Genomic DNA, 18,567 nt, shown 5'->3' with positions numbered 1-18,567 from the left:
GTCACACAGAACGGGGGCAGGGCACAGCATCCTTCTATTTATTGCTAGCTAGAACACTGATATTTGTTGTGATAGATAAGTGAATAATAATAAAAATTAGAAACAAATTTTCTAATATACACGTAGATGGCAAATGTTCTCAGATATTTTATAATATTTGTGTAAGAGATACAAACAAACAACACTAAACTTTATTTGTTATGTACATGTATTTGAGGCTAGTTGGGCAACCTTTCTTGTTGAATTGAGCTTTGTTGATAAGAATTACCTGGACAAAGGATTTAAGGACAAAATTCTTACTGTTACTAATTATTTAGTTTAGATTAGTCATTTACTTGTTGAATTTCAGGTAACAGCGCAGATCTACGTCTCATTAGAACATACATTGAAATGGCTCTTCCTGGGTACAAATTGGAGTTTCTTATGTCAGAAAGAAACCAGGTATTAAATGCTTTGTTTCAAACAGTCTGTCAGACTAAGGTCAATGACAGGACATTTCTGAACCATCGTTGTTTTCTATTTATACAATACATATAACATAATTTACCTTAATTCCACTTCATACCCATAGTTATTAAACAGAACACATTTTTAATAGCATTTTTGTATTAAAGGTTTTTCAGCATTCTAAAAATGGAATCGTTATGAACCAATTAATTGTTACTATAGGGGGATACAAAGTGATATTCAAATTCAAAACCATCTGTGTGAGCTTTGGGATGTGGTATTTATTTTTACGTGAGCTTAAATTAATTAATTAATAAATTAAATTAATAAATACACCTCAAAATAATTGTCAGTTCCCTATTTAGCAGAAAACATCATTTACATGTAGGTATATTTTTTATTCTGCATAAGTTTAATGAAAATATTTTTAATTTTAAAAGGAGATAATTGTGTATGAAGCCAGAATGTTATAGGAAAGTCCTGTCATTAACCTTAAGTGTTATTTCTAAACATTCTCTTGTTGTTAATTGTTATTAATCAACTAGCAATATCTCCCTCTTCCTCCAAAATAATTATGTTAAATACAAATAGCCATAGTTTTTAAAATGTGATGCAGTATCATTAAACAGATATTACTTGCCTTTTTTTTTACTTTAATACTTTAAACCTATATGTAATTGTCAAGAAACAAGAATGTGGTATTGACTATTCGAGGAGAAAATGATTTTTTTAAAGTGTTATGTCTGTATTTTCATATGGCCTTGTTATAGGTCCTTGGACAGTTGTATTGTCCTATAGCCAGCTCTATTTGCCGTAGATGTTGCCTAAGACCAATACAACCAGTAATATGTTAGTTATAGGTAAAAAAGAATGGTTGTCAACCACATGGTTCAACATAACTGAGTTAATAATAATCATATGAAGCGCACCTGTAATAACGTGACCAACCAATGATGTAATTTTAGGAAGTGACGTCATAACATGACCAAAAAGACATCAGGTTTGAAATATTTTGTGTCAGGATTCATGTATTATCCTCGCTCTCGCTCTGGCAATACAAGAATCCTGACACTCATTTCATAAAATCAGCTCTTTTAATCTCTATTTATGTATGAAGTTTGTTATTGCTTGCTTTTGCCAATATTAAATGGAAGATATAACTTTTTATGTTTGTAGCAAGATACATTTGCTGAATTTGAAATAATGACCAATCGCTTGGTTGATGAGATTCAGTCTTTCATTGACATATATGGTTTGAAGCTGGCACGGATAAGGTATGTAGCATGGTTTAATGGTATTTTGTTGTATTAGTAATAATCAGCATAGGAACTAGCAGACCAAATATTTCTTTTGTCTGACATATTTCTTATATAATATTAATTTTTGTTTTGAGAGTTGTTTTTTTCTTATCTTTTTCTCTCCTTGTGTACAGAAAGACAAATGTAACTTGTAGTAATCCTGACCAGTGGTGCACTTAATCTAGATGTGTGCAGTTCTCATCTTTTTCTCACCGGATTTTAATTCAAATTGTTTATATTTTATTTTTTAAATTATTTATTTCATCACTAGGGACCCGCCAGTTCTATGTCACAGAATGCTCATGAATATTACTAAGTAATCAAAAGACCCGTATGTCAGACAAGCTTGTACTATGGTGTCTACAGAAGAATACAAAGAATCGAGTGCTCTACCACGCAGTATTATTGCATGAAATAATATGACTCTTTGATTAAATCCCTTTTAAATAAGATCAATCATTATTAGAATGATGTCCGAATCTGTGACATTTGATAATTGCCAAAATTAATAAGAAAAATAATGTGATCAAACCGAGTGTTAACCTGTGGATATTATACGTACGGGACACACGCTTTTGTTTCACCATTATAAATATCATGTATGAAGCATGTCGGTTATGTACAATGCATGGTTATATTACTGTGATTAAATTAATGGAAAACGATATTCTCGGAGCGAAATAGCATTATTTAGTGCAATTGCTGACATTTTTGCTGGATGTATTGGTAAAATTCTTGATCAAAGTCGGCAATATAAAAAAATTCATATTTTAATTAAATACCTTATTCTAATTTATAAAAAAGAAGAAAAGAAATGAAATTTCGTTTCCAGTTTTATTGAGGTACATGTAAATTCCGGATTTTGTTTGTTTGTTGAAATCATGATGCAAGTCATGCAGGTCCATTTATTATTATTTAAAAAAATATTTTATATTATTTTCTTCTTCTTCTTGACAAAACAATAATTACCTATTAATTATATTACTTATCACAACTGTAGTTTATATTAAATGGTTTATTCATGTACCAGTAATGATAAAAATGTGAATACGATACAGGAAGAATATTGTAGTTACGGTACGTGACATCAAGTATATAATTAATGGTATTAAGAGATTAAAAGTAAAGTTTTCTATTAAGATACTTACATATTTAAACTTTATTGTTGGTGAAAATGCTTATGAATTGTTAAGAAAAGCCATACAAATGAATGACCAGCAGATAACAATAAATTGAGCTGTGTGACGGATTTTAAAACGTTTATGAAGAATACATCTGTCATTCCCTGCCTATCTGGGTATCTAATATCGTTACTGCAAGTCCCATAACAACAGTGTTTCTTGTAAATCATCTCTGTGTTTGTGTGAAATTAGAAAATGCTTTGTTTCGTATAAGTTTTCTCACAGAAACTTAATTCTTTGCCTGACAGTCTTTTGATAGCAGAGAGCTAAAAATAGACAACTGGCAGATTCCTATTGCCACATTTACAAATCACACTACCTGTATATATCCATGTGGCATGGCTATACAGCAGATTAATAATCACATGGACATATTACAATATTATAATAATAATACATACACATGTATGAAATCAAAGACATATGCATGCATATACATGTACATACACATTAGTCGGTGCATACCGCATGAACAAAACTTGGGTCTATTCAATGAATAGCATTGCCAGTAAGTATGTACGAAGCAAAACAAATATTAGCAAATGCCAATAAAATGAACATGTTATAATCCTTTCTTTCTTAAGTGGTCGAATACTGGGGTCGTTGCCCTATATAATTAAAATTTGTAATTTTAATAAAGATCTGTATCTAAATATGAAGTAAAATTGTTGGTGTGTATATTATGTAAATATATAAGTATATGTCACCTAGAGTATGTTTGAGTGCCGCAAGGTACAGTATGCAGTATTCGACCAGCTGACCCAGTATTCGACCACTTTCTAATTAACTAATAAAACTAAACTTTGAAGTTTATTTTATAGTAAATGCAGCATATATCAAACAACTAAATCCAAAAAGTGTACACATTCACACACACACACACATACACACACACACATACTTTCTGATGAACAATCTCTTTAGTCCTATCTCAGTTTACAAATAATAATATTAGACTGAAAAAAAAAAAAAAAGTCCCGACAAACATTACCAAAAGACATAAAAATAGTAAATTTGTGGTTCTTGTGTGTTTATTTTGGGAATGTATCCTCAAGCTTTTCTATTGGTTGAATACTGGGGCAACCCTCTCTGTCATATGTCATTATTTGATCACGTGGTCACGTGATTTTTAATTATAATGACTGAGGTCACATTGCATTGCCAGCTCTATTTGATTATAAATAAAAACTTTAAAGACATTTTAAAAGATTTCAAATGGATTAACAGTATTGCAAATGTTCACGGGATGTAATAGCATGCTATAAAAATGGCCGACGTTCATATTATCACTATAGCCAATGAATATATACTTACGTTCATTCACATGGTTATCGTCTGCTATTGTATTTCCAGAAGAAATAAAGTTTACCCTGTTGCGTATGTTCAAAATACTTTGAGAAAATCTATGTACTATTCACTTTAAACTAGTATGGTAATTAATTAAATACACTGGTTGAATGCTGGGTACTGGTTGAATACTGGGGTCACTGCCCTACCAAACTCCACTGAAACCGCATTAGTCAAATTTGTAGTTATGAAAAGAAAAGAACAAATATTTAACTGATTTTGTATAACTGGATGTATTCTGGTAGGCAATAAATAACCCCAAAATTGTGTACAAGGTTTAGGTTGAGCAATCTCACACATGCTATAACCATTAAAACTGAAAATTAGATGGTGAGTTTTCAATGGAGATACATGTAGTATATATAATGTCTAATTCAAATATGTAATATTTCTTCTTTTTGTATTTTAGCTTTGTGGGCCATTCACTTGGTAATATTATCATTCGATCTGCATTGTCAAGACCTCAGTTAGCCCATCTTCTGCCAAAGATGTATACATTTCTGTCCTTGTCAGGGCCACATCTTGGAACTCTGTACAACAACAGTGGTCTGGTTAATATGGGTATGCAATTACTTCTAACATAATGGTATAATAGATTTCTGTGTATACCAGCGCAATCACAGAGTGACAGTAAGATCCGGCACTCTGTGTATACCGGCATGATCACAGACTGACAGTAAGATCCGGCACTCTGTGTATACCGGCGCGATCACAGAGTGATGGTAAGATCCGGCACTCTGTGTATACCAGCGCGATCACAGAGTCACGGTAACACCCGTCACCCTGTGTATACCGGCGCGATCATAGAGTCACGGTAAGATCCGGCACCCTGTGTATACCAGTGCAATCACAGAGTGATGGTAAGATCCGGCACTCTGTGTATACCGGCACGATCACAGAGTGATGGTAAGATCTGGCACTCTGTGTATACTGGCGCGATCACAGAGTGACGGTAACACCTGGCACCCTGTTTATACCAGCACGATCACAGAGTCACGGTAACACCTGTCACCCTGTGTATACCGGCGCGATCACAGAGTGATGGTAAGATCCGGCACCCTGTGTATACTGGTGCGATCACAGAATCACAGTAACGACCGTCACCCTGTGTATACCGGCGCGATCACAGAGTCACGGTAACACCCGTCACCCTGTGTATCCTGTGTATACCGGCGCTATCACAGAGAGACGGTAACACACGATCACAGAGTCACGGTAAGATCCGGCACCCTGTGTATACCGGCACGATCACAGAGTGACGGTAACACCTGGCACCCTGTGTATACCGGCATGATCACAGAGTGACGGTAACACCTGGCACCCTGTGTATACCGGCACGATCACAGAGTCACGGTAACACCCGGCACCCTGTGTATACCGGCGCGATTACAGAGTCACAGTAACGCCCATGACCCTGTGTATACCGGCGCAATCACAGAGTCATGGTAACGCCCGTCACCCTGTGTATACCGGTGCGATCACAGAGTCACGGTAACGCCCGTCACCCTGTGTATACCTGCGCGATCACAGAGTCACAGTAACGCCCGTCACTCTGTGTATACCGGCGTGATCACAGAGTCACAGAGTAACGGTAACACCCGGCACCCTGTGTATACCTGCGCGATCACAGAGTCGTGGTAACACCTGTCACCCTGTGTATACCGGCGCGATCACAGAGTCATGGTAACACCCAGCACCCTGTGTATACCAGCGCGATCACAGAGTCACGGTAAGACCCGTCACCCTGTGTATCCTGTGTATACCGGCACTATCACAGAGAGACAGTAACACGCGATCACAGAGTCACGGTAAGATCCGGCACCCTGTGTATACCGGTGCGATCACAGAGTCACGGTAAGATCCGGCACCCTGTGTATTACGGCGCGATCACAGAGTCACTGTAAGATCCGGCACCCTGTGTATACCGGTGTGATCACAGTCACGGTAACACCCGTCACCCTGTGTATACCGGTGCGATCACAGAGTCACAGTAACACCCGTCACCCTGTGTATACCGGCGCGATTACAGATACACCGTAACACCCGTCACCCTGTGTATACCGGCGCGATGACAGAGTCACGGTAACACCCGTCACTGTGTATTCACACAAAAATTGTCATTTTTTAAATTTCCAAAGCACTTTTACTTTTCTTCTTACGTTAAGCAAACCTAAAATTATTTACAAGTTTTTTTTTTATAAAAGGATAAGATGGACTGTAGTTAATTTAATATATATGTATAACCATAGATATTTCAATTTGTATTAAATCTCCGAGTCGCGCTCTCTCTCTCTCTCTCTCTCTCTCTCTCTCTCTCTCTCTCTCTCTCTCTCTCTCTCTCTCTCTCTCTCTCTCTCTCTCTCTCTCCCTTCACCCTTTGTTTTACTGTTGCTGGCCTAATTGTTTGCTCCCATGGTTTCTCACTCTCATTGCAATTTTCTCAGGTATGTGGTTCATGCAGAAGTGGAAGAAGTCTGGGTCCTTGCTTCAACTGTCTTTGAAGGACCACCCTGATCCTAGACAATCATTTCTTTACAGACTCAGCAAAAAGAAAGGTGATTTTAAATCCTGAGGACATGTACACATTAACAGTAGAATATCTTGCTCTTGTCCAGCCTGTCTTGTAAATAAAAATGATGCATTATTAAATGTAAAACATATTGGTTTCATGTCTCTGAGTTAAACTGAGTAATGTTCAGAAATTTCAGTATAGCGCCTACACATCCTAATGCATGTACAAATTTCATATAGGTCTTATGTAGTATCCAGTGGCATTTTAGTACAAGCTGCAAATTTAGCGGGATTCCACAAATCCCAGATTTTGGAATCGCAGCGTAAGATTATCAGATGAAATCCCAAAATATCTATTATTAGAGCGATATTATTCATATTACATATTACATTGCATTCAGATTCTTAACTTTTATTATTTTTTAACCATCCACTGACCATTTTATATAAAACAAAAAGTGCTAATTTTTCAAACGAGGTGCAGTGTTTTGTTTCATTTATTAATCTTTTCTTATAATAGATTAAACTTTTTTTTTAAATGTTACTGCATTGTCTGGCACAGGTATATTTATTTTTTGCACTGTTTTCATCTCCATTACAATTTCTTGACTTCCAGTGGACCAACATATATCAGCTAACTACTGTCCCAAGAATATAATTACTTACAGGTTTACACATTCATTAAATGAAAAGTGTATTTTTAATACTGGTACCCTTTACACTTTGACTTTACCATTTGACTTCATCTTAACCCAGGATATGTATGTTCTGTATGTCTAGCAGCAGGTAGCTGGTGATGAGGAAATAATTAACTTAGTAATGATATAGTATCATGTCAGTTCTGTTTGGCATGGACTTCAAGGGTTAATGGTTTAGGAAGAAATCAACTGAAAGTGTGAGGGGTACTTGTATTAAAAATGCCAAAGCAGGTCCCAAACCTTGTATATTAACTGAACAGTAGTTAAACCATATATGTTGGACCACTAGAGATTATATTGGGAGGCAGTTCTGAGGTTAAAACATGAGAACTAACTTTGTCAATGTAGTAACATTTTGTTATAAACATGAGAACTAACTTTGTCAGAGTAGTAACATTTTATTATAAACATTAGAACTAACTTTGTCAGTGTAGTAACATTTTATTATAAACATAACTAATTTTGTCAATGTAGTATCATTTTATTATAAACATGAGAACTAACTTTGTCAATGTAACATTTTATTATAAATGTAAAAACTAATTTTGTTAATGTAGTAACATTTTATTATAAACATCTGAAAAAAATTAACTGGTTTCTTTTACTTGGAATGTAATTGCATGTTTCTTACATAAATATTGCTGTACAAATATTTTTGGGGTTTGTATAAAAAAAATTGTCTAATTATCTTAATTAACAGTTTTTACTACTAAATTGTTCATAAGCTTTAATGTATTTTTCAGTTTTTGAACATTTCAAACATGTTTTGTTTGTGGGTTCTAACCAAGATCGCTATGTGCCATACCACTCATCTCGGGTAGAGTATTGCAAGCAAGCACAGAGAGACACCAGCAGTATGGGTGAGTTAGAGAATATACTCTGCTTTATTCCAAAGAGTCAAGGTTTAATAGTTCACATAGAGGAACTATGTACAAGAGAACAAAAATGCTTATTTAGTATGCGCACAAAGAAAGTTTATTATATTGTCTCTTGATGTTCTAATTTTCAACCGGCCTAGGTGGCGTCGTGGTTAGGTCATCAGTCTACAGGCTGGTAGGTACTGGGTTCGGATCCCAGTCGAGGCATGGGATTTTTAATCCAGATACCGACTCCAAACCCTGAGTGAGTGCTCCGCAAGGCTCAATGGGTAGGTGTAAACCACTTGCACCGACCAGTGATCCATAACTGGTTCAACAAAGGCCATGGTTTGTGCTATCCTGCCTGTGGGAAGTGCAAATAAAAGATCCCTTGCTGCTAATCGGAAAGAGTAGCCCATGTACTGGCGACAGCGGGTTTCTCTCAAAATCTGTGTGGTCCTTAACCATATGTCTGACGCCATATAACCGTAAATAAAATGTGTTGAGTGCATCGTTAAATAAAACATTGTTTTTTTTTCTTCTAATTTTCACTTTAATATGTAATTTACTGTTAAAATGATATATGATTTAAAAATTGATGTTAAAATATGCCATACCATTCTGAAGGTAAACTTTTATTCTTGGATAAAATGCACTTCTTTCTTTCTTCCTTAGAAAAATATGGTACGCCAATCATCAATCGTTTTTGTTACATAAACAGATGGTATAACATTTGGTTTATGATAAACTTTGTATCATGCTCTATGTTATTAGTAAGCTTTGTTTCAAAGTAAAATGTTAACCATCAGTAAACAACATCACATACTGCAGTTGGGATGCTTTGGGTTTTTTTTTTTAATTTTCAATGGTCTGTCTTGCTTACTTTTTTTACTGTTCAGCTTCAAACAATGGGATGTTTGTTATGAATCACCGGATACATGCATTACTTGGAAGCATCCAAATAGGTCATTGGCACTTTCTGTATGATAAAGATTCTGTACTATAAAAAATTGAAATGTACAATGTTTAATTCGGGTTCATATATGTTTAATTAGCAGACTAACATTTTTATGATTTTTTTTCAGGATTGGTGTACAAAGAGATGGTTGAGAATATCTTGCGGCCCATCATACAAACTCCAACTTGCAAGTTGATTCGATATGATGTGTTCCATGCATTGCCAAGCACTGCCAATACAATGATTGGTCGAGCAGCACATATTGCTGTCCTTGATTCAGAGATTTTCATTGAAAAATTCTTCACAGTTGCCGTTCTTAAATATTTAAAGTAAAATGTGCAAAATAGGAGGTTTCTCCAAACAGCAAACATGTGTTATTATTTGTATTGTGACATAAAATAACTCCATTTCTGTTTGTTATATTTGGTTTTTGCAAATATGTTTTAGAGCATGCATTGCAATTGCAACAGATGTTACAGTACTGTTGCTTGGGTTTGTTTCATGTATTTGTAAGATAGGTAGTGTTTATTAATTAATCATTCATTTGCCTTTACCTTCATTACAATTTAACATCATCCCATTGGTTCAGCCGTAGCAATGTGAGTTTATTCATGTCTTGATGAACACAAACATAATGTTGTCAGGGAATGTCAACTAATAACATCATTTTATATTCGTATTTTGTCTCACTGAGTGTTATTGTTTAGAACCAAAAACATGAATTTTTAGTGTTATTATTTGTAGGTATGTTTCAAATTTAATTATAAGTATTGTCTGTTATTTCTTTTATGTTCATCTGGGTATGAACAAAAAAAATCATCCACAAACATGTGTAAATGGCTTTGCCGATACACACAGTTTGCGGATGATTTGTTTTGTTCATACCCTGATGAATGTAAAACAAATAACAAACAATCCTTAAGAAGCTTTTTATTTAAGTAATTTACCAAGTCCATTCCTGCCCTTTTCTGCTAATTCTTCTGTTTCTACATCAACTGGAATCTGAGACTGGGCTTCATCGGATAATACTTTCAGAACTGGCCTCAAAAACACCCTAATTATCTCACATATATTTAACTTTTGGACACCTGGACTTGCCTGCCCAAATTTGAGTTATTTAAATATTTAATTAAATATATACATGTATATAGATGTTCTGTTGTGGACAGAACTCTTTGGTGGAGTCTTGAGGTTGTGACCACAGCAGGCATGCTTGAACATGTTTGTTTTTTATGTATATAGAAGCATGCCACACAATAACCCATACCCATTCCTGCCATCTGTTATGTAATCTGTGATGGGTTTCATCCTGTGTTCTGTCTTTTCTCTTCTTTTTTTAAAAATTAAATTGTCTATTTTCTGTTTTAAATGCATAATTCATATAAAACTGAAGTACATCTGTTGAAAAAAGTGTACAAATGGTGGACATTTTCTAATAACTAGTGGCCATTAGAATAAAATGTCCAAATATTTTAGCTCAAATGTATGTGACAAATCTTTAAAAAAAAATAAAAAAATATGCAATTGATGTTGCAAACTGTCATGTCATGCCAAAACAGCATTTATTTTTATTGAATTATAATTGAGTCATTTGTTGTTTGACTAACATAGATCCATTTATACATTTTGGGCACAACAAACGGAAGTCATGTGCAGTTTTCATTCCTGTCCATCTTGCAGAAGTCTTTTGATTTTGTACATATATATATCACACCATTGTCTGCTTGATTCCTTACCCAGGACATTGATTCACACCAAATAGCCAGTTTCAAATTCAAATTGTGTTGTATCTCAGGGATTGGAGGTACTTGAAATTTAGCAGAAAACTGTCTTGTTTTGTTTTATGATATCCGACCGTATTATTTGTTATTAAAACACACAATGAAAGGAACATAATAATTTTGAGATATGAGTCCTAGTGTGTAAAGAGGTTTATGATAGTATTTCAGGCAACTGAAATATTGTCATACAATGATTAAAATATAATAAACAGATGTCCACTAACAGAAACATGTTTTGCATTTGATTAAATATATCAAATACACTGTACTCTGCATACTGATAGTATTAACAATAAACAAGTGCCCAAATGTATGGCAGGTAAAAATTATGTATATTTTTTTTGAATGACATAATGGCACATTTGTATCCCTTTTTTTTTTTCTTTTTTTTTTTTTGCAGTCATTTGCACATATATTTCTGCATAGCTAATGTTTTGGGACTTAACTGAACTGGTGTATCAAAAATGTTTTATTCTTGTTAAATCTCATCCTGGTACAATGAAGCCCCACTATTGCGACCATTGGCGGGACTTAATAGTGGGGTGGTCGTAATACCAAATTACCAACATTCAAAATCATGAATGTTTGGTAAATACTAATTGTGAATTTTATGTCCCATGTTCTTTTTCCAGTTGTGAACAATTTGTTTAAACTGAGAAAAGTAATAGGCGACGACAGTGTATTGGACATTGAACCGCAACAATAATCAAGTGTCAAGCCTGCTTCAGTTATTTATGAGCTTGGGCCCATTCTTTTCCTTAATTATTACACAATAGAGCTTTCTGACAAATGGCACCCTACCGATGTTTTAGGACATCCACTGCCCCAAAGGTAATGGTAAATCTGTGACTTTTGACTTACATGACTGATTGCAGCTAATCGTTGCATTTGTTGACATTTTTTGTGTGCAAGTTATATATTTCAGAAATTAACCATGACTTTCTCATTTGTGGATCAATTGTTTGCTTTGTCGTTCCAACTAAATAAATATCGGACTATTTTAATTACTTGTTTGAGCAACACATATATGTCGTGTAATTAACTTCAACACCATGGCGTGGACAACTAGGCAAAATTTTACCACGTTATTTATTGTTTGTCACTTATATGAGATGCCAGGTAAATGCTGGGGTTGCATTTGTGGGGTCCAAATGCACTGAAAATTACCATTGGGTCTGACTTTACTGGTCGTAATCCGTAATAGCGGTGTGTCTTAATACTGGGGTAGTTTTACTGTAAAATAATAAGGAAATATTCCAGCCTTTGAAATACTGGCCTTTATGTCAGGGTGGTCTTAGAACTGGTGTGGTTGTTAGGTGGGGTTTATGGTCTTTAAAATACTGGTCTTTATGTCGGGGTGGTTTTAGAACTGGTGTGGTTGTTAGGTGGGGTTTCACTGTAATTAGACATTTCAGAAAGAAAAAAACTTATTTTAGAACATTTGTGATTTATTTATATTAATAGTTGATGTTTAATTTGGTTTTCATGTAGCATATTATGCCCAACATTTAAAATGTAACAATGGTTTCATATTAATGGATGTTGACTTGATAGAAATATGTTAAATCTGTTTTGGTACTAACAGTCTGAATCTGACATGTGAAATATTTTCAATGTGAGTGCTATTCCAGTGAGAGTATATTCTTCATATTGTAATTTCATAATTATATTTTATGACAAGTACCTGTAATTATTATTATTCAGAACCAGTATTATTATTACTAGATAAAAGCTTCATTTTTTTCATTTTTACAATTACACAATTTACTTGCCTTTTGAATCAAATACATCCAAAAGCTATTTCAAACACTGCTACATAACTGATGTTTTCTGTTTTAATAAATGTGCATCTCACTAGCAAATAAACATTTATATAACATTTTAACTGAGTGGAATATAATAGACAACTTATTTTATACGCATAATAAAATTTGCAAAGGGGTTCTAATAAATTCCATGTGTCGGATATAAATTCCACATTTTTACTAACTGTAAATTGCAAGCTGAAATCTAACATATTTATGACTTTATTTTGAACCATGTGAATAGTGAATACAAATTCATTGGTGCCACTACTATTTCTGTTTAACCAGTTCTAAGATTAAATGGCCTTATATACTAGTATTAGAGAATATGTTTGTCTTGTTCAGATGGCTTATTTCCATTGAAGTTCATACTGTGATCTTTTTATATGTTATACAATATAATATTATAATATATTAACACATTCTTATGATATGTTGTTGTAGTGGTGTGTGTTAAAACTATCTAAGTTTGAAGTTACTTATACTGATGGAAAGAAATAAGGGAACACATCAAATTGTAGAACAATTTAATTCTCAATTAGCGTAGTAATGTCTATATTTCATACCAAGTTGTAATGTGGGATTGAATGTCTGTAGTGTTGATTGTGCTGCCTGTATGTTCCCAGTCAACTTCTGACAATATCAATTGATTTTCGATGCAGTCATTAGTTCTTGTTGCTATTTGTGTGATCCTTTATTTATTTCCATCAGTATATTAAATAAATACATGATAATACTCTGTTTTATATATATGTGCTTTACACGTTACTGGTAAGCATTCATTATGTATGCAGTAAATGTTTTGACTTGGGTTTGTGTGGGGGTGGGTGGGAGGGGAATGGGTTCTACTGCATTGAAAAACCTGACATCAGTCTTTGTGTGAAGCTTGTACAGCAATATCATACTCTAAGTTTGGCTTCATGTGCAAATGTTATGGTCACAGTGATTGATTTGACTGTTTCCATAAATAACATGATTATCATTTTGTACTAAGAACTACTCTTCAAACAAAAAATAATCTTATGCTTACTGGTATGTGTTTGGGGTTTTTATTTATGTCATTCATTACCAAATGTGTTCCACTTAAAATGAATTATTCTTGTACATGTATGTATTTGTATATTTTTGTTATTTACTTTAATTTCATATTCCTTTTCTCCATCTGTGAAAACTAGAAATAACTTACTATATCAAAACAACTTGGTGCTGTCTGTTCTTTGCCCTCCCCCCCCCCCCCCCCCCCACACACACACACACACACAATACTGGTCAATTTTACAATAGCTATTAAAACATTTCTGTAGTGGTTATTTTTAACATGAAATACTGGGTAGTGTTCACAAAGTTGAGCTTATTCTGACAACGGGAAATACATACTGCATTATAACTGAATAATAATTAGTTTTAAAATATTTTCTTAGCATATGTTAGAACTCAACTATAATTTTACTTTTTAATGTAAGATTTAATTTAATGCTGTATTTTAATAGGGTTGTAGTTAAGAAAAATATTTTTATAAACATTTTAATGTGGTTTTAATTTGAATTTTTAAAAATTTACATTATGCTGTAAGGAATCTTTGTGAATGCAACTAAAAAGTGAAAGGTTTTTTTGATTAAATGTTACCCATTCATCTTTCTCTCTGGTACTCATGATTTATCTTAAACTACCATAACATAATTAATTTCACTTTTGAGATGATTCACTAAAGAGTACTGTATATATCATTTGTTCAAACATTCCATCATATGTCTTAATTTGTACATTTTTGGGCTTATTGTCTCTAGTGTCTCAGTGAATTTTAGTTTTAGAAATTAATCCTGACTGCCACTACAATTCCAACATAGAAACTCGGTGTCAGTGTTGCAGAATAATATTTCAAATTAGATGTCTTTATAATCATGTTTATTATTGTTATGGTTGTTGTTATGTTTGATTATTATAAAGACTGTGTGAAGTGAGTCGAGGTAAATAACAGGTTGGTGGTTTAGCTACCTAGAGAATTAAAGTATTTTCTGACAGTTATCCTAGTTTAGAGTTGGATCTTGAGTTAAAGCATTGTCTGATTGGAAATGTACTACATGGTTTTTCACAAGCTAGGGTGTTGTGACAACTGTTATTTGTATATTATCAAATGAGTCTGATTACCAGGTAATTAATAGTTATTTAACCAGTTAACTGAGCTTAAGCCAAGGTATTGTCTAAAACAGGTAATATTTCTTTTAATGTTCTGTATGTAACAGCAGCAGTATACCGTAAAGTTGGTAATGCCAAGCAACCCTATGTTGATGACAAACAGTTAAATATGGAAATATTCTTTATATATATGTGTACAGTTACTTAAAACATTTGAAATCCCCAGTGACAAATGATTTGAAGTCGAGACAAATCAGTTATATATATCTTATTTGGATTCCATCAGAGAAGAAATGTAATAAAATAACTAGAATATCTCTTGGTTGTCGTGAGTTGTTAGTCATCCATAGTTCCTAATCTTTATGACCTTAATGGTGCTTGTTGTCATCGTATATCTCAAGTGGCTATAATGTACACTCAGTTATCAAGGGCTGTATTTATTTTGTACATTTAAAACCAGTCATGAGGAAAGCACACCTTCCCTATAAGTGAACTACCTGCATAGTTTTGTCAATCAGCTCAGTATTTTTACTTTGAGAATAACCACAAATATTTTACTGTGCTTCCAAATGATACTTCACTTTTGTTAGTATGGCATGAAGAGGCCTATGTTGTATGATAAACTGTTCCAACAATTTGTTATGAGATGATCTGTAATTTGTTTACTACTTTAGATAAATGCATTAAAGTATTAAATGTTTTTGTGATCTAACTATCGAGGGTTCAGAATTTTCACTTCATTTTTTCTTTCTTTTGGTGGTGTTTCTAATTTAATACCTATAATAGTAATTAAAATCATAGGTGTTTTTGAAGTTTTATGAAAGTATTAAATTAATATAGTTTACCATACTTAAGAAAACTAAAATGTTTTTATTGGTTTATATATTTTTAAATAATTAATGTTCATTGGAGATCACCTCAAAATATCTACCTCCTTATTTATGTTCATGTTAATGCAGTATTGTTATGCTACTATTTTGATAGTATATTTAAATTTCCTTGATTTTATTTAGTATTATAGTAACCTGGAACTGTACCTGTGTTGTTATTTATTTTCTATTTTCCTTTGAATCCTCTGCTGTTGGCATTAATAAAACATTTGACAAAACTTTGGTCCATGTAGATTTTTTTTTTTTTTTTAAATCAAGGCTTGTGTCCTAAAGGAGTTCTAATGCTGAATAAACTGCGGTGGGGTTTTTTGTGGGGGTTTTTAAATGTTCCAATTAAATGCCCCAATTAAATTCCCCAACTACTGTGACTAAATGTAATTTATTAATAACATGTTACCAATTATTCTGGATGTTGATATTTTGTTAATTACCTTATGAGTCCTGAACTTGGGTTAGGCAGTGCCCAAGGCATGTATTAGAATATTTAACAATGCACATTTTACTATCCAAAAAGTTAATATTCCCATCTCTATCTATTGAGTTTTCCTAATCATTGATTCATATCCCATTGTTTGATACCTATTGAGCTTTTTTCCCTTTGTTTTGTATTGTTAACCATATTGAGCACATTTTTTCCCAAAAGTTTTTCCCATCTCTATCTATCGAGTTTTCTAATCATTGATTCATTCCCATTTTTGATACCTGTTTAGCTTTTTTCCCTTTGTTTGTATTGTTAAACATTCATTTATTGGTTTGTTGTTTGGTGCTTAGATGCTGAGGGTTCAAATACGCTTACTGTGGACACAGTAGATTAAATAGGAATTATTTCTATACATAGAGGGGAAGGGGAAGGGGGAATTTGATAAGTAGAATGTGCTATACATTTAGTCTAATAGTAAAGTTTAATTCTGCAATAGAAAAATAATGTGCACTGGTTTGAGATTTGGGGCGGGATGTAGCCCAGTGGTACAGCATTCACTCGATGTGTGGTCGGTGTGAGATCAATCCTCGTAGGTGGGCCCATTAAGCTATTTCTCGTTCCAGCCAGTGCACCATGACTGGTATATCAAAGGCCGTGGTATGTACTACCCTGTCTATGGGATGGTGCATATAAAAGATCCCTTGCTGCTAATCAGAAAGAGTAGCCTATGAAGTGGCGACAGCGGGTTTCCTCTCTCAATATCTGTGTAGTCCTTAACCATATGTCTGATGCCATATAACCGTAAATAAAATGTGTTGAGTGCATCGTTAAATAAAACATGTCTTTCTTTTTTTTTTGGTTTGAAACTTTGGCACAAAATTAGATGGTACACTAATAATAAAATGTAGACAATTAATGTAGTTTAGAAAAGAGGTCTAAACTTTGTCCATCAATAAGAACCTAAAATTAATCAGCTTGCTAAGATGCTTGTACAACTAAATATCATTTGATTTTAGGTTTTGTAAAATAGTGAATTTGGTTGACAGATTTTCCATACAGTTTCATTCATTTATGCATTTATTCATTCTTTCATTACCTTTTAAGATCACTATGGTTACTAAATGCCTGCTGTTAGCCGAACATATTCTGCCGATTTTGGACAAATTTCTTCAAGCTCAGTACATTTTAGTTTGTGCATAATTAAATGTCTTCAAAACATTCATTTTGCTTTATGGGGCAGATTTAGTCAAATGCTTTAATAAAAATTTTGACAAGTGAACAGTCTGAAACTTAGTTGTAAATGGTTAATCTTTGTGAATAATCTGCATTGCATGTATGCTTGGCAATGTTAAAATATTGTATAATATAGTCTGTGGGCTGTGTTGTGAATGCAAATTCAGTACACCAAGTTATTGAGAAGATAAGTATAGTTGGAATCTTTAGCTTTACAAGGCAACTGGTAACGGTCATGGTATATGGTAAAACCTGTCTAATCAGGTGGTTTATATGGCGGCAGTGGGTTTTTTTGTCTTCTCTAATAGCTGCTGATTAAACTGGGGGTGGGGGGTTAGGGGTGGGGGAATTCATTTTTAAGAACATTAAGCTGGTGTGAGAACATGAATATGAATTTAATATTTTTGGGGGGGGGGGGGGGAGAATTGTTTTGAGAGGGAGAGAGGTGGGTACATTTTAAATTACATTTTATAAACTTCTTCACAACAAGAACTGACTTTGGTCAATGTATATTACCGGTAACATTTTTCATTTCAGATTTAAAAGAATAGTTCAGAATTTGAGGCCTAATTTGTGAAATAAATTCATTCTAATTTGGTGCAGCCTTCTAATTTAGTTATCATTGAAATATAGCAGAGTGTATATATTTTTGGCGCACAGTAACAAGTCTTTTCTCTTATCTGTCTACCAGTAACCATAAAAATAACATTAGCTGCCCTGTGATAACTTGTTTGTTTAATAGCCAGTCTATGCCTTGTTTTTGTTTGGAGAAGAAGCATTTTTTTTATATAAATAGTGTTTAATTATGGTTGATTATCTATGTTTGAATATTGTACCAAATATAACATTCTAAAACATATTATAAATAGTTTATTGTGTAAATATGAGAATATTTGTGTGTGTATATATATATATATATATAAAAATATATATACAGCTTGTTATTTGATGTATATTTAACAAATGGTTCCAATTTCTTTAGTATTATTGATTGATATTTTTTG

General features: G+C 33.5%; 1 protein-coding gene and 1 long non-coding RNA gene across 2 annotated transcripts in view; one reads left to right on the top strand and one right to left on the bottom strand.

The window, feature by feature from the left end:
• Window positions 1-16,127, top strand: part of LOC121375354 (protein FAM135A-like) — a 56,059-nt gene extending 39,932 nt beyond the window's left edge. Inside the window, exons 16-21 of the mRNA XM_041502770.1 lie at window positions 350-441; window positions 1,624-1,721; window positions 4,683-4,834; window positions 6,718-6,828; window positions 8,226-8,342; window positions 9,425-16,127. Coding sequence (XP_041358704.1) covers window positions 350-441; window positions 1,624-1,721; window positions 4,683-4,834; window positions 6,718-6,828; window positions 8,226-8,342; window positions 9,425-9,630 — 776 coding nt within the window. The 3' untranslated portion in view covers window positions 9,631-16,127. The remainder of the gene's footprint in view (window positions 1-349; window positions 442-1,623; window positions 1,722-4,682; window positions 4,835-6,717; window positions 6,829-8,225; window positions 8,343-9,424) is intronic.
• A 115-nt stretch (window positions 16,128-16,242) lies between these two features.
• Window positions 16,243-16,978, bottom strand: LOC121375355. The gene is made up of 2 exons (XR_005958303.1): window positions 16,612-16,978; window positions 16,243-16,488 (listed from the first exon to the last, which is right to left on the bottom strand). It is a non-coding gene; the product is annotated as an uncharacterized LOC121375355 (long non-coding RNA).
• Between the last annotated feature and the right edge of the window lie 1,589 nt (window positions 16,979-18,567).

This window comes from Gigantopelta aegis, chromosome 6, assembly GCF_016097555.1.
Source record: "Gigantopelta aegis isolate Gae_Host chromosome 6, Gae_host_genome, whole genome shotgun sequence".
NCBI classification, from domain to species: domain Eukaryota; kingdom Metazoa; phylum Mollusca; class Gastropoda; order Neomphalida; family Peltospiridae; genus Gigantopelta; species Gigantopelta aegis.
Note: the sequence above shows the minus strand (reverse complement) of the source record. Positions and strands in the feature narration are given on the sequence as shown.